General features: G+C 43.1%; 1 protein-coding gene across 2 annotated transcripts in view; it reads left to right on the forward strand.

Moving 5' to 3' along the window:
• Window positions 1-20,048, forward strand: part of FBLN2 (fibulin 2) — a 120,946-nt gene extending 100,898 nt beyond the window's left edge. For both annotated transcript variants that reach the window (XM_086618781.1, XM_086618783.1), the window contains 9 exons: window positions 5,537-5,671; window positions 7,422-7,559; window positions 7,873-8,016; window positions 11,493-11,621; window positions 12,147-12,272; window positions 12,912-13,028; window positions 13,867-13,995; window positions 18,540-18,663; window positions 19,691-20,048. In XM_086618781.1, the coding sequence (XP_086474907.1) occupies window positions 5,537-5,671; window positions 7,422-7,559; window positions 7,873-8,016; window positions 11,493-11,621; window positions 12,147-12,272; window positions 12,912-13,028; window positions 13,867-13,995; window positions 18,540-18,663; window positions 19,691-20,048 (1,400 nt within the window). The remainder of the gene's footprint in view (window positions 1-5,536; window positions 5,672-7,421; window positions 7,560-7,872; window positions 8,017-11,492; window positions 11,622-12,146; window positions 12,273-12,911; window positions 13,029-13,866; window positions 13,996-18,539; window positions 18,664-19,690) is intronic.
• Window positions 20,049-20,852: the final 804 nt, after the last annotated feature.

Below are 20,852 nucleotides of genomic sequence, written 5' to 3' on the forward strand. Positions count from 1 at the left end.
TTTGTTGATTCCGCCACAAATTTCTTTGTATAAAAGTCAAAGATGTGTCATAATTCTGCTGTATCGTCCCTGCTGTTTAAGCTCATACAAGAAACCAATCTATTTTTACAAGTGCATTTAGGAGGATTTCATTTGTTTCAAAAAGCCAAGGCCCGAGCTTATGAAATAGTTTCTGTATGGGGGAACTTTTCTAGAGGCTGGTCTAGGAGGCACCTGAGCTGCAGCAGCGTTGTGTGGCAACGCCTGGAAAAACGGAGCACCCGGAGCCCTCTACTCATTAATGAACGCAGCAGTGCCTGTGACTATAATGTCATGGGCAAATCCATTTGCCTTCTTCCTCCTCTATCTTTCTCCCTACATTCATAACATTTTTTTTCTGACCATCACAGCTTTGATTTTGTTCCTATCTTTTAAAGCTCTATCATCTCGTCTTATTAATGAGCATCGTATGGCATAAGGGCATGAGCAGGAAAGTTTACAACAGTTTCATAGTTTAGACCAGAAATGTGATTTACTGTCTTCTTGGTTTTCCTTAAATTGTCAAAATTAGATATATGTTTTTATTTCTTTTGAAATCAGAGATACTGGTAAGCATGGAAAACTAATGAAATGATTTAGCTTAAATTAAATGGCCGAGAGAACGCCACTGGAAGGGAAGGTTGTGCCTTCACAGAGAAGATACCAGATTGTGAGATGGCAGATGGTGTTTGTAGTTGCCACAGCCTGTACGGTGTGTTTCGTGGCTTTCTCAGAGCCTGCTGTGTGTGCCACACTGCTGAATGTAAGGTCTGGTAAGTGAGCAGCTGAAGGAGCTGCCTCACCTTGCTTTCTGCTTCTGACAATCTTACCATTTGATCCCCTGGTGTTTTTCCTGGACTATGCAATCGTGATATTTGTCTGTCTTTTTCTACATCTCCCAGAAGTGTTTTGAAACTAAATCAGTGCGTGTTTGTCAGCAACTTTGACTGAAGGTGCTATAGAAGATGCCAAGTGCTTCCTTTTATTCACCTTCTTCCTCTCCTGTCCTCTACCCCATGACATTATAACAGAGTTTTATCGTATCTGGTAAGAGGTAAACCTGCAGCATCGCTAATAAAACGAATGATACAACTCTCATTTGTAAAGCTAAAAGATCTTCTTCTCCCTCACTAAGTAACAAACCTCTGCGTTTCTCTAATGCAAGTCAGGTTTTCACTGACATCCTTTTAAAGCAATCTCGAAAACTGTGACGTTTCTCTTTCTTTTTGGACAGATATACCCTCTGTTCTCCCTACTCCTATCCAGCTCTGCTCTGTGCGTGGTGCCTGGAGAACATTTGCTGTATTTCACATTTTTCCTCCTTTTCTAGTCAAAGGGGAAAGCCACAAGCATACTGTGGTTTCGGTCTTGTTCAACTGCCTCATTGCAGCCACATTCGCCTACGGTAGCCTGTTCCAGCCTGTCACTGCTTTTTGTGCTCCATCTTGAGCTGTCTCAAACACCACGAGCAACGTTTTGGTAATTTGTTTGCAAATTATTGTTGTTTTAATGATGTTACTCTTTGCATATTTTAGGGACGGGAGGAATAATCTTTGCACAGCAACAAAACAGCTGATAACCTTTTATCTGTTAAATTTCCTTTAGTCAAACTGGGGGAGATTATAATTCCAGGTGCGTTCAAGAGCAAATATCCAGAATTCCTGAAAGCCAACCATGCACAATGAAGAGTCACCAGCTGTTTAAATATCTTGTACACACCACCTTTGTGTAACTTGGTGCGTAGATATTAAAATGTCTTTAGGCCTGAAAGCTCCATGTTCTCCAGAGATAAGAGCCAGGGTGGATGTTTTTAATGTGAATTGCTTTTCCTGGTGACTTTCAGGCAAAGTCATTACCACCACCCACACACACACACTGATGGGAGGCTGCTTTGCTACTGTCTTTGCTGCTCCCATCTACATTTTCCCATTTTTCCATTGCTGAACCATAGGGACTGTGCGTGAGCACAGGATGGGTGGTTGAGAAATAACGACGGGTCTAAATTAAACAGATGTATGCCGTAAAACAAATTGAGCTGAAGTAATTTGAAGAGAAAAAACCACAGATGCAGGACAAAAAAAAAAAAAAAGTCTGCATTTCACATTTTTATAAAACATGCATAAAAAATTAATTTTTAACGTCGGAGTATATATTAAAAAAATAGCACTTGGTTAATGTGCTTTGGTAAATTGGTAAATTCCTTTGCAAAATGTCAGCTTCTTAGGTGCATCAGATATGCTCAGGGATCATGTATATGTTGCTGTTTTCAACAACAACTCCAGGGGAAAAAAAAGAGATGCTACATGGTTACGTTTCATTCTGGTTTTTACTGATGTAAAGTGAGGAATGTTGTCGCCACACAGATAGACCTAGTAGATTTCTCAAAAATTATCTGTGTGGTTTGTTTTTTATATACTACTGCATTATTTTTCCTCTTATTCTGTTTTTTTTTTTTTATAAATATAATCTTGCCCTACCTCACAGTCTTAATTGCGTTGCATGAAGACTACAGTTGGGAATTAACTTTGTTTCAAACTGGAAACATAACTCATTTTTTTTGTAGTGCTCTATCAAGCATCCTACTGACTTGTTGAGTTGGTTTCCAGTACTGAAGAGAGACAGGTTATGGACAGTCTTGATTTGACAGATAATCAACAGGGAGGAAAAAAGGAGGGAGAGATTGTCCTGTTTTACAAAATCATCCTCACTCCCTTCTGCCTTGTGCCATAATGATAGAGCAAAATGATACTAGTTACAGCCTGGGCTGAACAGAGCTACCACAGGTGCCCATGTGCTGCCCCAGCACAAACTGGGACCATATTCCCAACGATGTCTTTTCCCACCCTCATGCTCATGCTAAAGGACACAGTTTTGCATCGAGAGTGACAGCAACGACATGGACCGATGGGAAGTGACGAGAAGGATGCTGCAAGTCTTCTGAGGTCTCGTTTTGTGGCATGACCATTTAGGAATTTATTTAGAAAAACGAACAAAAAAGACCATGTCTGTGTAATAAAATGAAAAGGGCACTTTGGTGGGCTGGAGCTGGCCTGATATCGGAGATGGGGATTCATGCCCCAACATTGGATGGGACAGAGCAGAGCCTTGCATACTGCTTGGCTCGTAGTTTAAGCCTTGCATTCAGCCCAGGTCACCATCATTAGGCTCTAGAGGTTGCCAGTGTGTCACTTGTGCACAAAACTGTCACTGAAAGCAAAAATTCTGCATGCAATCTTCCAGTTGCCATAAATTAATTTCCTCAAGTGCTGGCCAGCTCTAGTTATTTTCTGAAGTACTCAGAAATCTGAAAATTAAATTAAAAAATATAGACAAAACATAAAACTATATTAGGTCTTTTTTTCTCTGCGAAATCTTAACCTTCTTTTTACCTGTTTACACCAGTTGATTAGGTGGAATACCTCTGACATTGAGTGGTATTTCAGACAAACATGCTTTCCTCCTGGTGGCTCTTTTGACATCGTTCTGAACTGACCTCAGTTCATATGATGCAGTGTAGTGCTGACAATTTATTTATATGAGAAAGCTTTTTGTGGTTTGTGAGAAAAGATAATCTCGGGTCTGTTGCATAGTCAGTAGAAAGTCTTGCACTGGTTTGGATGCTGATAAATGGCTGTCCATAACCGTTTTTCTTTAAAATAAAAAAAAAATCTCTTTTTTTTTTTTTAAGAAATAAGTCTAGTTAGGTACGAGATGTCTACCACAACAGCTTGTATTCTTCTCCCAGCATGCACTGTTTTTTTTCTTGTTTATTTGGGTTTTTTTCCCCAAGACCACTTATGAGAATGTTGCTGCTTACTCTTCCTGCTAACATATAGAAACTGGGAAAGCGTACAAGCATTAAAAGGACATAACCCTGTGCGAGCTTTGGGGTAAGCAAGTACCTGCCACTCAGTGCAAGTACTCAAGCGTCGTGTGTGACAGGCAGAAAGACATCCAGCTGACAGCAGTGACCTTGCTGTGGGTTGATCAGCCGGCTTGGAAAGCGAGTACACGGCACGTGAAGAATAGCAATAGCAAACAAAAAGAAAACAGAAATAAAAGAACAGTGAAATGGCACCAAGCTGACATACTGGTCTTGCGAAACTCAGTGCACATCACCAGTTAGCCGACTTCTTTAGTTGTGGAGGCCCCATCCCTGGCAGTGTTCAAGGCCAGGTTGGATGGGGCTTTGGGCAACCTGGTGTAGTGGAGGGTGTCCCTGCCCATGGCAGGGGGGTTGGAACGAGATGATCTTTGAGGTCCCTTCCAACCCAAACCATTCTGTGATTCTATGATTCAGATGGAACTGAAATTTCTTGGTGCCTCTCTTCATCTGTTTGGTAGAAAACGAGCTGATGTGTTTTCTAAGACAAAAGTCTTTTTAAATGGCTTTTCTTGTTTTCATGCTCCACAGGGGGAAGTGACGTACCTGGTGCGTACTGATCTGGGAATGAGGTTCTACAGCCAAAGTGCAAATCTTATTTAAGCAGTGCTTGCTTCATTGTGTAGCATGAAACCAGCTGCATGTGCAGGGAAGCTGGAGGATTGGTAATAGTTATGGTCACATTTGGTTTTTGTTAGCTCTAGAAATATTCTTAGCTTTATATAGAACTGTGAACATGTTCAGATTTTGTGGAGAAGGCAAGAACATTTCCCTTTCTAGTCTGAACCTCTTTTTGTTGCTTGCTCATCGTGCCATTCTCAGCTTTCATTATTAAAAGAAGCAAAACTTGAATTTGAGATTATTTCATCCAAGCCTATCAAAACGTACCATTTTAAAGGTGTGGCATATTCCTTCCCAAATGTGTCCTACATTCTGCAATCTGGTACTTAAGTGAGTTTTTAAAAAGAACTTTTCAACTACTCCACCTGCTGAAATCAGATGTCTATTTAGAGATTTAAATGCCAATTTACAAACTTGATTGAGCCTTCAGGATTCCTCTCTCCTCGTTTTCTTGTGTATCCCGTTCTAATGACGCATTCCTTAGGAAATGAGTAGGTGACATGACTCCACCTGCAGCGAGGCAGGTGGTTTCAGGACCTATCTCTTGCAGAGGTTCCACACCAGCAGCTCCCATCTATCTGGCACGGAGCAGCAGGACTGATCTATAGCCTGGGCTATGAAAACCTGGTAACGAGCAATAAGCATTAATCACTTTCTCATTCAGTTGTCTCATTCAGGAGGTTGCTGTCCAGTAAACCAGAAGCTGATTGTCAATCCTCTGCCCACCCTGCCTTTAATCACTTCTGTCCATCCCTTGTCCTCAACGCCTGCACCATCCCCTGCCCGTTTGGGGAGAGGGGAGGAGGAGGAAATCTCCCTGTGATTTGTGTCTCTGGAGTTACTCTGTGTTAACAAAAGATCCCCAAATAAACCGTCTTTCATCAGAACTCTGATAGCGGACCGTCTTTTGGAAGAAACGGTTTCACCTGAGCTTTTGACTCCTTCCAAAAGAGCAGGAAGAGACAGATCGCGTGATAAATATGAGGCACTGAATGGTTTCACTCTTTCTCGTAGACGTTAACGAATGTGTAACAGATAGGCACACCTGCCAGCGGAGAGAGCACTGCGTCAACACGATGGGATCGTTCAAATGTCTCCAGGAACTGAGCTGTCAGCCAGGTTATGAACTCAAGGATGGAGAATGTGTTGGTAAGACAAGTGTTTTTCAGCTGATGCAATTGCTGTTACCAAACAGGAAAGGAAAGGGGTTGCAAAGCGTGTTATTGTTGCTGGGTTGTAGCTGAAAAAGGCTGATCATCATGGAAATGTTTGGCTTCACGGGCCCCTTCTGTACATTCAGTTATTTGAAATAGTTTCCAGCGATAATTATAAATAATTTGGAAAAGGGATGAAACCTTATGAATTTACCCTGCTTTTAAGGGGTTAGAGAGAGAGATCTCTCTGATGGAGGAATTCCAGTTACGCTCCTCTGCCCAGCTCTGCTTTTTTCTGAAGGGGCTGATACTGTTTGCTCTTGAACACTGAATCACAGCCTGAATGCATCATGGGGCTGACTCAGTCCGGTCCTTCCTGTGTTTAGGAGGTCTGTCTGCATTTATTGACGTTTTGAGTGGTCATGGGTTTAAAAAGTTATTCTTCATCTCCCCATTCTTGGTCTATATGGACGTTAATGGAGAAGCAAACTTCGGAAATCATAGCAAAGTTCCTCTGCAGCACAGGAGGATGCCAGAGACACACGTGCCCTGCCTTCCAGGGCAAAAGTCAGTGTTATTTACTCCTAAATTTTGTTCCACAAAGAGTTTCCTGACAGCTGGAGTAAGAGATGCCTAAGGAAAGAACTTCACACTTGACATGTAACATAAGGTTGTAAGATAGAAATGATCCGAAATCTCGTTTATATACAGCTGTCGTAAGTAAACCCTGGTTCACTGGAAGAAGCTGTTGGTGAATGTCTTGTTCTGGTGTCTGACTTTATGGCATTTCAAACATTTATTGCTAATCTAAATTGCTTTCTAATCTCAAAGTTAGATTATAACACATTATAAAATTTACAGATTGTTTTAAAGTAGCCTTTAAATTAATGACTTATAAGAAAGAGTCAAATTCGGCTCCTAGGTGGGGTTTCTTAAGCTGGAAAACGGAAGCAATGCCACTACACCCGCTGATCCATGCAGTTACTCAGCACAGCTCAGCTGGGTGTAAATTTAGAAGTTTGAAACTTGCAGGAAGTGTTTTCAATGTGCCTAGAAAGCAAGCCTCAAGTTGGTGAACACAATTTGAGAAATAATTTCATCCACATAATAAAAAATGAGAAAGCTGTGTTGAGCCGTGACTGCAGAGTAAGAAAAAAAGCAAAAATTTTACCAATACTACTACCTCTTATTCAGATTTGTTTCAGAATAGTTTTCAGAGTTGGATAAATGTTTGTTCTGTGTGATTAAGTACATATTTGCATACACATGTGTACACTGTGAAATCCCAGCTCTGTTCAAATGAGGTGCCCTTTTGACAACAAATTCAGTGGAGGCAGGTTTCTGCCTACAATTCCTGAGGTATATAAGGAATAAGAGACCACTTTGCTTTTGAAAGAGTGTGGTACACGTTTGATGATGTGTACCTTATTCCTAGATTAAATTTGGGCCTTTAGGATTTTAAAACTGCAGCTGTTTCAGTGTTTGCTGTTGACAAGAGATGCTGTGAACGTGGCAGTAGGGACCCAAATCGACTTTGCTGCAGGACCTGACAAATTGCAAAGCCTGTGCTGAAGTGGATGTCCAAGAGCAAACACACCTAAACCTCAGATTTCCCGAAGGCCATGTTGGGTGTCAGGTTTCATTGATGCTTCCTAACTTCCTTTCTGAGAAAAGATTTTATGAACTAGTCATGAAGACTGTTGAAATTTGCTGGTCACAGTGTGGTGTTTTGATCTGATTAACAGATATCGATGAATGCGAGAGAGGAACTCATAGTTGTAAAGTGAACTTCGTTTGTCAGAACACGGAAGGATCGTTCTACTGTGAGTCAAAGCAGCGCTGCATGGATGGATTTTTACAAGACCCTGAGGGAAACTGTGTTGGTAAGTGTGACCAGTAACATGTGCAGCAGCACTGGCCAACTCCTGTTCCTTCTAGCCTGTCCAAGGGGTGTATATTGGCCACGTGTAATTTTCCTTAAATCCTGCTGCGAGTTAAATTTAAACATGACTGTTCTTTTGAAGACATGCATACTTACATACTGAATTTGAAAATGTCACCACAGCAGACCTTCATCAGCCTTATCTTTGTAGCAAAATAAATTAACGTGAAGGAAAAAGGAAAGTGACAGCTGGAGGAAAACAGACTCAAAAGGTTAAATAGCTTCTCACTATTCTAATTCATTTCCTTCACCAGATATTAATGAATGCACATCTCTCCCTGAGCCATGTAAGCCAGGCTTCAACTGCATCAATACTGTTGGGTCTTACACCTGCCAAAGGAACGTGCTGACATGCAGCAGGGGCTACCACTCCAATGAGGAGGGAACGCGATGCATCGGTAAGATCGGACTCCAGTGTCTGGTCAGGTGCCCTCTCAGAGGAAAAAGTACATTTCAGTTCTAAAAAGAGATTTAGAGTTATCTCCAGATTCCTAAATTTATTTGGGCAATGGGAATTTGCTGTATGCATTTGCTGTCCAAGCAGCCCAGTGATTTGTTTGCACTATAGGACGCTGTGCTGCTGCATGGAGTTCTTCTGGGTACGCTGGGTGACGCTGGTTTTGACTGCATATGGGATTTACTGGCTTCCCTTCTGGAGTGAATGTGATTTAGTTACTTTTTAAACTTGTGCTGTCAGTCAAAACCGTGATCCTTTGCTATTTTTTTACAGTATCTCACTGTAAGTGATGTGATCTGAAGCCATAGGATGCTGCAAACGACAAACACCGAGTTTGTGGACTCATGAGAGTAGTCCTAAGTGGATGTTCTGTTGTAGTGCTATGATGGTATTCCCCATGTACATCCAGTTGTGTGTGTATGTTTAGGATAAATTCTTACCTTCTTTGTGAAAAGAATGTCAAAAGATTCATATGGCTGACACGCAGCTTGATACTGATTTGCATTTGTTCCATTGTGTTCATGGAGTTACTGACTCAGAATAGCAGATTTCATCTCTTATGAGCATTTGTTCTGTAAATGAGCAAACTAGGCACAAAGGAACTGAAAGCTTGGTCCTTGGTGCCCAAGGCAAGGCTGGCTACACATTCTTTAATTCCCCGTGTTCCGTGCTACGCAAAGGAGGGAATCATAAAATGACAGCAGGAAAAAAAAAAGAAAAGAAATGACAAATCAGCATTTTGGTTAGTGATGATATCCTAATGATTTCTGCTTACATTCCCTTTGAATAAAAGGAAGGATGAAAAACAAACAAAATACACTTTTGTGATACTACAGGTGGGTGAAAGCCGCCCTGGCAGCTGCCTATCAATTTGGTCATGACTCGCAACTTGTAGAGACAGACCCCATTTCTGCATAAATTTCTGCATAAATTTCTGCATTCTACTTTTTGCTCTTCATTATACTCTATCTCCCATCGTGATTTTACACACAGGACTTATCCAGACCGTGCTTGGCCAGTGATAAGGTGGGGAAGATTTGGGAGTAGCAGAAGATGAGGACAGTTTATGTGTGTAACTGAGGAAACTGGGAAAGCTTCCTAATACAGCTCTAGGGGTGTGTGTTTTGGAAACTCAAGACACAGCAGTGCAGTCTCATTTGCTGTCTCATTATATAGCAGCCTGAAATATTTCAGCTGTTAGAAAGGGAAGGTCCAAAAGTCCTGTCTGTCACTTGCTGTGAAGTCACAATTCTCCAGATGGTTTCGATGTCTTGTTTCAGCAAAGTCAACTGGACTAGGGTACAATTGCACCACTGGAAGTGTGATGACTCTGGAATTGGTTTAGGGTTACCACCATGCCAACGTCTCCATAAATGCCATTTTTTATGCAAGTCAGCAGTTGTCACTGAGCATCTCAGAAGTCCTGGCTGTAGTGCCAACGGTCTTCGTTTTCAAGCCCTGCTAATGACTGGGGCAAATTCTGTTCCTAAATTTCAAACTGATGATTTATAGAAAGAATGCAGCTTTTTCTCCCCAGTTGTTCCTATAAGAGAGTGACTGTGTAACTATGTGACAGTGGAGGAAATTGCTGTTACTCATACAGCATTTATATCTTTAAAGCATGCTGAGATAACACAATGCATAGTAATTGCTGATGATACTTTGTCTCTACTCTACATGATTGACAGTGTTTTTAAGGAGCAGGTACAAGGAAGCTTCTCTAGTTTGATTTTGGGAAAACAAATGTTTAGTGTTAATTGGTGATTTATCTGCCTTTGCTGTGTGCACTCTGTTTGCAGTCTGTATCTTTTGGTATTTTTTTTGGTATGACTTGAAGTATGCAGAGAGCACAGAGAAGAAAAAAGAAAAGCATATGGTCCTGATTTCCCCTCTCGATGATAAAGACTAGTTTCTTTATGGCATTACAATAGCTAATTAGATTCCTGATTCAGATTTATTCACAGTAGTAAATACATCATCTGCACGTGTTTCTCCAGCAGAACTGCACTTGTATGGTCATCTTCTCTGTTTAGAGGATTCATCTCTCTTTAAAGTGTTCCTATTTTCTGATTTAGTAAAGGAGTTATTAAAAATTACCTCTTACATTTAACTGAAAACTACAGTAGCTATTGTGAAACACAGCACACTTCTGATGGTATAATATCCTAGAACTAATTAAAGCCTGAACACAGTGGAATACATAATTTTGGACAAACTAATGAAAAATAGTTGCACGTGAATTCTTTGCAAATAAAACCGCTACTTCACAAATTTGTATCTGCATTAGAAACTTCCTTGGTTTGGTGCTACCTCTGACCTTAAAAGAAAGCGAGGAGACAGTGTTTCAGCAGAAATCTATTAGCCTGTCAGGAATTCCTTGCTTGGGAAGCGGCATTCCCTACCATCCCTAACCCCGCTGCCAGCAGGGACTGTGTAGGTGGGAATCTGTGCTGAAATATTGAACAAAGTGTTTGTTAGTGCTCAAATTTATGACTTCCAGTAGGGGAGTATGGAGAACACCCAACCTTAGACTACCATCCTAATTAATATTACATGAACAGGGATTTGGGTTGCAAGAGCAGTTGAAAATGTGAATAATAGGAAGGAAGCAGGATCTGATGGCTTAGGAAGTGGCAGAACTCAGAACAGTTGAAGAAATAGAAGTTTCTGAGGGTTAATCAGACTTTTTGATGCCTCTCGTCACAGATGGGAACAGGGATTTGTTAGATACTGATGAGCTATTTAGGCATGTTGCAAGTCTCGTAAATCAGCGTGTATTGAAAACGCTCATCTTCATCTGTGGGTTTTTAAAATGAGATTGGGAGTGGTGCATGTGAGTGGAGAAGCAACTGATTTGTTGGTGTTGGGTTTTGGATGAGAGGCCATGAGGAATATCAAAACGCGAGTTGATTGAGAAAAGAAAAAAGATCAACATTGAGAAAGAGCACAAGGTAGACAGCAGAAGCAAGACCGAAAGGGCAACTGGAGATGAAAATAGCAATTGCTTTAATTGAAGGGATGAGCAGAATTTCTGGCTAGTCCTTGTTCTGCTTTAAATGGCTTGTCGTGACTCGCGGAACGGCAGAACATCAGAATAGGGTGTTTAAATGTCATAGTTTGATCAGAACCAAAATATGTTTACATCGAAATGCAGAATATGCTGGGAAAGCTCCATTGCAGTTACAGTTACCATTTTCACTTTTAAGATGATGTATTGCTTTTCAAAAGATTGACTTAGAGATAGGTAAAGCTGACTCTGAGAAGAGCACGGTGGGAAAAGCTGATATTCTTTGTTCTGTCCAGGGCACAACCCGAACAGTTTCCATTCCTGTTATTTATTTTTTTTTTTTTTTCTCTCTGTAAACATTGATTTTCAGCAAACTATATTTGATCTAATTGCTTTCTCTGGTTGTGCAGATGTGGATGAATGTCAAACTGGTGTACACCGTTGTGGAGAAGGGCAGATTTGTCATAATCTTCCTGGGGCTTATCGCTGCGACTGCAAGATGGGATACCAGTACGACGCGTTCAGCAGAAGCTGCATTGGTATGTAAGGCGCAGGGCGAGATGGAACGACTGATTGATGGAGCCTTGGACCTCAAGGCAGTATTTAGCAGCGTTGTAGTGTGCAGTTATTAGTTCTGCAATGCGGTGCCTCCAAAGAGAATGGAATCACCTCCAAAGCAGCCATGGTTCAGCGCGACCGCCCATTTAGAGCTCTGCCAGTCCCTGCTATGATTTGGGAGCAGGTGCCCTTGGTTTGGTTTAGCAGCAAGTTATCAGTTAAAGGCATCTGCAAAGTGCTTTCCTGTGGGTTGTGCCTCTGCGGCTGTAGAAATTTATCTTTCTGGAGATCTCACAACTTTCTTCATGAGAGACCATGATACAGCATTTTGTATTTTATCGCTCCTGTGCACCAATTAGAGCACAAAGTCAGACAGCGTAAAACCTGAGCTTGCGGCGTTTCATGCTTAGCAAATCAATCTCTGACACTTTTTTAAATGTCCTCCTGCATCTTGTTTGATGCTTTTGTTTCTAAGTTGATGATATATTTGCTCGTTATGCTGGCAGATATAAATGAGTGCTGGAATTACCCTGGACGCCTGTGTCAGCACACGTGTGAGAACACCCCTGGCTCCTACCATTGCACTTGTTCTTCTGGTTTCCGCTTGTCGTATGATGGGAAGCACTGTGAAGGTACCAGACATTTTTTCCATGAAGAAGAAATTGCAGTGTGAATTACGGGACTTTAGAGAAGGAGTTGACGTGAAGTATAAATAGAGTAAACCCATGATCTATGTATGCTCAAATTTGCGGATATTCTGTCAAACATTCAAACTGTCAGATGAGAGACAGCAAGTTTCTCCTCTTTCCTCACATACTTTTTCCTTTCCTTTCAGATGAGAGAGAAGGAGAATGTAATAAAGTCAGAATAGGAGACTTTTCATTCAAATTTTAATGAAGATGAAGCTTAGTAGTGACAAAACTTGAAAAAACAGATTTTGAATTGAATAGAAAATGTTTAAGTTCTCCATGATGTTTTTAAGGCAATTATTACATCTTTTTAAATCAACTGTAACATATAAGCTCTGAAATGTGTTTGCATGTGTATGTGTTTTTATTGGCATATATAGAAATTAAATTCAGGTGCAACAGACATCCTCACGCTTCTTGGGATTCTGCCTAGGGAGCAGAAACATTTTCTTGGGACAAATTAGTCTATCCTTCTTCACTCTGACCAGAAGGATGTGGTAGCTGTTCTCAGAGGCCAGAAATGGTGGAAGATACTGTTCTGACCCATTGTGGCAATGTCTGTGGGTTTGTTTTTGGATACAGATGTAAATGAATGCGATACCAGTCCCTGCAGCCAGGAGTGTGCCAACGTTTACGGTTCCTATCAGTGTTACTGCAGGCAAGGTTTCCAGCTGGCAGAAGATGGGCATTCGTGTAAAGGTAAGGATGCTGCTTTGTCAGGTCAGGTGAGATGTGCAGATACTCTTCAGTCAGTGCTGTCTGACTCACTGTCAGTAAGTGCTGTCGAACTCTCAGCAGCACCTAATGCTGCAGGTGATGCCTGGGGACGATTTTGAGTTATACTCTGCTGCAGAACCTGCAACAGGTAACTCCAGCTATTGGGAAATGCAGTTCATTTTCATGTCTCCTACTTGGGGCTGAAATACATTTGTGTGACCGTAGAACCAGTGAGGTTATCGTTTCACAGGGCTAGAGCTCATGAATGAAAAAATTAGAAGATATGTTTACCTATATTGTGTCAATTAAAGCCTCCACTCAGCCACAGTTGAGTGAACGCTTGCTCTTAGTTCTGCTGGTGGTGGGTGAATGAGGAATAGAGTGGTCAGAATGGGGAAAGGAAGAGTTTTACTTGTTTTCTTGAAGTTACCAATACTGAAATATTGGAGAGTCTCTATTTAAGAATGGTGAAGAAACCCGTGTTCTTCCTAGAACAAGGAAGCTCCCAAAGCAATCGTAGAATAGAAGAACTACAGCGGTACCAGAGAGTTTTTCGTAGTCACGCATGCCCCAGACTTACTGTTCTTTCCCATGAGTCCATACTACTTGCAACCAGTATTTTTGGGAGCAGTCTTGTGTTCAGCATTTCAGAAAGCACCATCAACAGTCCTAGAGCAATGTCAACCTTTCATGGATGCATTCTTCTGTAGGAATATATTATAAATGTGTCAGATAAGAATTTCCTTGTGTTCTACAGCCTCTCTTTTCAGATTTCTGTTTTTCTTTGTTTCATATGTTTGTAATTGTGTTTTTTCCCCAGATATCGATGAGTGCACGCAAAGTGCAGGCATTCTTTGTACTTTCCGCTGCGTGAATGTTCCTGGAAGTTACCAGTGTGCTTGTCCTGAGCAAGGATATACCATGGCAGCAAATGGAAGAACCTGTCGAGGTAATGAGGAGTTTAGGAACTGAAAAGATTGTATCATGAAGCTTTAATCCTTGGAATGACCTAAGCCATTATGGTTATTCAATCAAGACTCCATTTTTTATTTTAGGGACTATTAAAGAGCCAGTATTTGACAGAGTTGCCAAATGTTGGTATCTGCAATGTCAACTTTATCCCGTGTTAGAACATGTGCTGTGGCAACTCAGCTGTCAGTGTGAGCTCATTGTTTCAATGAATTCCTAAGGGAGCCCACTTCATCATTCAAATTGGGGCACTTGATTACTTGCCTGAGCTGTGTGTGCACCTTGGCACAGCAGTTGGTGGTCTGGTTTTTCAGACGTGTCAGATGTAGAAATCTGTGGCTTCATTATGAGTTGCGGTTTCCTGCCCCAGAAAACTGGGGGAGTGAATGTGGGAATTGTAATGGAGTCTTGGACATCCTGAAGTCTGCTACCTAAGCTTAAATATGTTGGCATTAGTAAATGTGAGAGTAAATGACATGTATCCTCCACATACCCCCCCCTTTTCTCCAGAATCATAGAAATATCTTCTGGGTGTCTGGTGTTTTTCATCTGGTGCACAGCTGCCTGTTTTTGAAGTAAAAATCCTGCATTTCCAAAGGATGCACTGACTCTGTAATGATGATTGAAGATCTGATTACCTTGAGGTACTCTACATGCATTCCTGGTTACACTGACTACCAGGCATTTCCTGCTCTTAGTTTTTCGGGAACCCTTCCCATAACTTCTGGTTATGTATCTCCTGTGCTTAAATTCTCTTCTCAACGGTAACCGCAGTGAATTTACACTGTGTAAATCATGAACGGCATAAGCATACTTGATCCTGACTTTGGAGCAGAGAAACAGACTAAACGACAATTAAAATCTTTTTAAAAGCTTTTTTCTTACTTTAATGTCTTTTAAAGTGTGAATGCAGTTATAGCCATGTGCATTTAAATTCTTACGTAACAGTCAGCTGTACAAAACTGCAGCTTTAACTCTCCTCAGGCTTTATTTGTGGGTTTTTTTTCCCTGCTAACTTTGAGTGCTGGCGTGTTGGTTGCCACCTCTGCCAGCAGTGAGATGTGAGCCGAGGACGTCTCCCAAAGTTAACAGTGTGAGTCGCTGCGTCGATGGGCCAGCACGGCTCTCCGGAGCCGCAGGCACCCAGCGTGCTCCCGGCGCTGGAGGTGGAGGAAAAAGGCTCACCAGGCAGAGCCGTGGTCGCACTTGCACTGTTTGTGTGGGGTGGAATCCTCACGGCGCGCTCACCCTGTGTGGAGGAAGTTCCTGTTGTAGAGCCTGGCCCCCCCCAAGGGAGCTTTGCTGTAACACTGGGGAAAACTTTCCCAAGTACCTGTGCCATCTCCTTACCTCCCTGCTACATGCGCCCTCCTTGGAGGGCAAAGTTGGACATGGAGCTGCTGGAGTGGGTCCAGAGGAGGCCATGAAGATGATCCGAGGGCTGGAGTACCTCTGCTGTGAAGACAGGCTGAGAGAGTTGGGGCTGTTCAGCCTGGAAAAGAGAAGGCTCCAGGGTGATCTTATTGCAGCCTGCCAGTGCCTAAAGGGGGCCTACAGGAAAGCTGGAGAGGGGCTTTTGACAAGGGTGTGTAGTGACAGGACATGGGGTGGTGGCTTTAAACTGCAAGAGGGGAGATTTAGATGAGAGATAAGGAAGAAATTCTTCACTCAGAGGGTGGCGAGGCACTGGAACAAGCTGCCCAGAGAAGCTGTGGATGCCCCATCCCTGAAAGTGTTCAAGGCCAGGTTGGATGAGGCTTTGAGCAACCTGGTGTAGAGGAAGGTGTCCCTGCCCATGGCAAGGGGGTTGGAACGAGATGATCTTTGAGGTCCCTTCCAACCCAAACCATTCCATGATTCTATGATTCTACTTGCAGAACTTAGCGCGTGTGCGGCAGCTCGGTGCGCAGCAGGGTACGCCGGCGCTTAGCCAGGCGCTGGAAGGAACCTCCTGGGTCCGTGCCCTGGAGAAAGTCTGAACTGATGTCAGCTGGACTACACTCAGTGGTTTCCCCCAGCTAAAGATCTGGCTCCAGTTGTTAGTCATCTGACTGGTTCCTAAGAGTTGCCGGTGGTACGCTCTTTGCACCCTTTTTTCAAACAAATGAGTTGTATCTCATGTAATAGCGTCTCAACAAACGGATCTTTTTGGGGAAACTGCCTGTGGTATTTTGCAGCACAGCCAAACTGGTGAAGTGAGTGTTTTCGTGGCAGTGATTGCAATATGGAACGAATTTTCTTTTCACCTAAGGGCACTTCTGAGAATCCACAAGGGATTTAATTTGCTTTGACTCTCTCCTACTTCCTATTGCATACTGTTCTTTGCGAGACTTTTGAACCACTCAGTGCAGTGTATGAGATCGGTTCTCATCCCAGGGGAATGCAGGGAGTGGGAGGTCTGAGTTTTCCTCTAAGAGCCTTTCTCCTCTGTGACAATTGGCAGAACTGCAGAGCACTGTGTAGGGCTCGTCCACGTGGTTTGTCTGTTAGCATTTATTTCATTTTAAAGCCTCCGTGCGTTGTCTAGACATTTGGGAGTACACAATGTGACTGTGAGATCTTTGCCAGTATTTTCTGCTCAAGCTGGATCCTTGTTATTGCATCTGGTTTTCAGCATTTTAAGGTCCATGGCTTGGGCATGTGCATATATATTATTTAGGTAACCATGTTTATGCTCTCGGCCATAAAGTGTCTTTGAGCTTTAAATGTTCTTTTTTTGTCTTCTGCAACATTACTTCTCATTATGGGGAGATATTTATATTTAACTTAAATTTCCAAAAACGCGTGTCTTGTTCTAAAGCATTGTTCTTCCTATGTATTGCATAGTAGTCAGTTTGGTGAAGCTGGTGTCTCCTGGATCGCGCAGCTGTACAGCAGTGGATACTTTGCTTTGTATTTGCCCACTGCTTTAGTCCAGACCAACTTTCATGCACAGATATATTCTTTTTCTGGCATAGCCCAGCTTTCTCATTTCTCAAAAAGTGAGTGAGACGGTCCTGTGGCTTTTGACATGTTGGTTACATTCTGATGGCATTTGTTTATTCCTGAGCAATAGCTTTTGTCACAGTAGGCTGAGAATGGCTAATGCTTAGGTAGATATATGGTGGCCCTCCATCTGTTGTGTGTGTTTGCTCTGGGGAGGTGAAGGCCTCTCTGCAGATGAGGTGATGGGGGAGTGTTTGGTTGGTTGGGCTATGTGGATGTTTCACAGCCTCGTCCGTGAAGAAGGAGCCATTGCAACCACACGTGTTACGCGATGTGCGAGGGACTTACAGCAGTGGCCACCCTTCATCAAGGACCGTCCCTCGTACCCCAGTGCTCGCTCGCAGCGTCTGCGCCGCGCACCAGTCCGCACACGTGCTCTGCTGTTCGAAACCAGTTAGGTGCTTCCCCCAGCTGCTGAGCTCGTCACACGTGCGCCGTGCTTACGTGCTGAACAGCTCGTTTAGGAACACCACAGGGGACATGGGCCAGCTCTAAGCGTGAAGCTGTGGTTCAGGGAGTAGCAGTGACCTGTGAAGCTGTAGAAATTGGCCCGTCGCTTTCAGGAGACTATTTAAGAACTGTCTTCCATCAGAACAGCTGGGGGAAGCTTACGCAGCGGCTGCGGGGATGGACGGGTTGGCTGGTCTGAGAAGTTTAGGGCTGCACTGCCTTAGACTACCGCCATCTGATTATTTTATTCTGTTTCCTTTCAGCCGAGTTTAGCATCTTACCTACAGCACATGTCTGACACCTCAGGAGCAAGGGACAGTGTGACAACACAGGCACTTCTGTCTAGGTGTTCATGTTTGATTTGAACCTTGAAAGCTTTGTTTCATTGCAGTGGGAGGTGGGAAGACAGGAGGATCTTGGGTTTTGCAAACTTTTTTCCTTTTCAAGTATATTCTCCACTGGAATTTAGACCCTGTGTTGCATCAGATGTGTTTGGAATGAGCATAACTAGGGTCACAGGAGCTTGCCAAGTACAGGTACAGAAACAAACCTCCCCTGCCGTAGGCGGCCGGCCTGGGCCGCTGCGATGGACACGCTCTCTGTCGAGCAGGGAAGGACTGTCAATCAGCGTGAAAAGGATCATAAGCTGCTTGCAGGGAAGAGTGGGCTCCCTGCTTCGTTGCACACACTGCTGAGTGCTGCTGTCATCTCTTACTAACTGATAATGTCAAGGAAGGCAATTTTTATCCGCTGAATTTTAGCAGAATTGGAATCGTCGTGATTTACCCTGTCACTCCAAATGCCAGAAAGTGTCTGTGCACAAAGATGAGCCTGACACACCTCACCTGAACGTTCATTTCACACCCCATGTGTTTCCTGGGGGGTCCTGGCCTGCAGCCACAGGTACTGAAGAGGTAACACACAGCAACTGAGCGGTGAAAACAAGAGCCCTCAGCTTGCAGAGCCAAACCCACGGATTCCTCTTGCTTCTCGTGCACGCGGAGTCTCATAAGCATATTGCAGCCCATAAATGGTGACTACTGATTTTTGAGCTTAGCATGTCTCTTTCCTTGTGTTTCTTCTTGTTAGATGTCGATGAATGCGCGATAGGAACCCATAACTGTTCAGCTGCAGAGACTTGCTACAACATCCAGGGCAGCTTCCGCTGCCTCTCCTTCGAGTGCCCTTCCAACTACAGGAAAGTATCCGACATGTAAGTATCGCCGTCGCAACCGCGCGAGCAGCCCCGTCCCGTGGCTGCGGACGAGACGTGCTGCTGTAGTTTGGGGCAGGGTGTAAGTACTCCGAGCTCTAAGATGCGTCGGTACCTGTAGCACGTAGATTTTCCACATCCCAAGTTTCTGTCCGTTTGTTCTTCCTTCTTCCAAGGCCCGGAGCCCCCGTTTGCCCTCCAGCTGCTGCTCTAACAGCAGTCATCAGAGCTTGCAGCTCTAAAAGAGCTCTGTTTATAATTAAGTTTTAAAAAAAGGAGATCTTCTGTGCTGTTTATATCCTTGCAGCAGCTGCCAGGCTGCTCAGTGCACTACTTTTACAGTGGTTTTGGGGCTCCCTGTTTAATATTCAGATTGCAGCTCCTCAGAGAGCATTGAAACTTTGAAGGGGAGCGGGATAACGCGCTTGCCAGGCTACAGGGTTCTGGGAATGGCATACTCCCCCGGCTCACAGCTCCTCAGCAGCTGAGGCTCTGGGGCCCCAAAATCTCTCCACCCCCCCGATTCCTGCCTCAGTGGCTGCCAGTGCTTTGGGAAGCCATAGTTAGTTGCTTATGACTTAAACCACACTTTTCCTGCCTGACAGAATTGAGCCGCTTTGCAAGTCGCGGAGCTTGCTTCCCATTCCCATGTTTCAGCTACCTTTTAAAGTGGTTTTGTTTTTATTTTCTTGGAGCACTGTCCCGGGTTTGTGCCGTCAGTGGTGAATCACAGACTCCTCTTCCAAGTTCTGTGCTGCTTGCAGCATGACTCTGGCTCTTTCATCCTTGTAGAGCTTCCCGACACAGCTGCCCATGTCCATGATCTTTGTCTTACACTTTGTACGCTGACAATTGCATCATTTACAAAGGCTTTACGGGCGCTGTAAAAGCAGAACAAGCAGCTGGTAATTACACAGCTGAAGTTTGGGACTCCTGTTTGTCTAATGTTTTTGCAGTACTCTGAAATACATGTATTTTTACCTGCTATGACGTGGACACTGAATGTGCTTCATTTCTCATCTCTTAGGAGGTGTGAACGAATCAGTTGTTTTAATTATCTGGACTGCCAGAACACCCCGGTGCGCATTACCTATTACCAGCTGAACTTCCAAACCAATATTGTGGTCCCAGCTCATATTTTCCGTATTGGACCATCACCTGCCTATGCTGGAGACAACATAATCCTTACTATCAACAAGGGAAATGAAGAAAACTACTTCAGCACTCGAAGGCTGAACTCGTACACAGGCATTGTCTATCTTCAGCGACAAGTGAAAGAGCCTAAAGACTTTTTGTTGGATGTTGAAATGAAACTGTGGCGTCAGGGAACATACACTACTTTTCTTGCCAAAATTTACATTTTCATCACAGCTCATGCGTACTGAAGCGTGTATTGACATTGGATTTATTGGTGCTATGCTCTTTTAACTGTTCTACCAAAGCTTAATACTGTTGAACCGGCATTTAATGTATCTAGCCTTTATATTATTTTTTTCTATCATTGCTTTAAACTTTTTTATTGGTTGTGTAAATTAAGTTAATTTTTATCTTTTTTTTGTTTGTTTTCTTATGTAATTCTTTACATCATCATTTGACAGTGAGCGAAGGAAGGGTTAGAAAGGCAGTACATACATTGTGTTAAATGCTGGAACCTTTTCTTAGAAATTATTTTTAGGTTTAGTCACATCTGCAGGATATTGCACTAGAGGGGAAAGATATTCTCTTGGGAGTATTGGTTTTTGCTATTAAGAGAAGAAACCTTAAGGAATTTCTCTTTATTACACAACCTTAGGGTTTGGCTTAGCCACTGACTCCGCCGAGGTTTCTGTGTTGGGACGCGGTGTCGAAGGCTGTACGCGTGCAGACGGGCAGCTCACCTCGGATAACCGGTTGATTTTCCTCCTTCCAACTTTCATAATATGTTGTCTAAAATATATATAAATAAAACTCCACCAGTGAAAAAGCCTATGAACGAGTCTTGCTTTAGTAGGACTACTCATGTGCTAAATATTTGCAAGACCAAGGCCTTAAAAGAATGTCATGCTTTAGGGTAAAAGTTCTCTTCGCCGTTTTTAGTAGTTGTCTTTGTAGGTGCTGGGATTCCTCTCTGTACAGACTCCTCCTATTGAGGTAGCTGCAAGTGCACATTAGATGCATTATAATTCTTAAAGGGATGTCCAAGAGGAAAC

This window comes from Tauraco erythrolophus, chromosome 12, assembly GCF_009769465.1.
Source record: "Tauraco erythrolophus isolate bTauEry1 chromosome 12, bTauEry1.pri, whole genome shotgun sequence".
In the NCBI taxonomy this organism is placed as follows: domain Eukaryota; kingdom Metazoa; phylum Chordata; class Aves; order Musophagiformes; family Musophagidae; genus Tauraco; species Tauraco erythrolophus.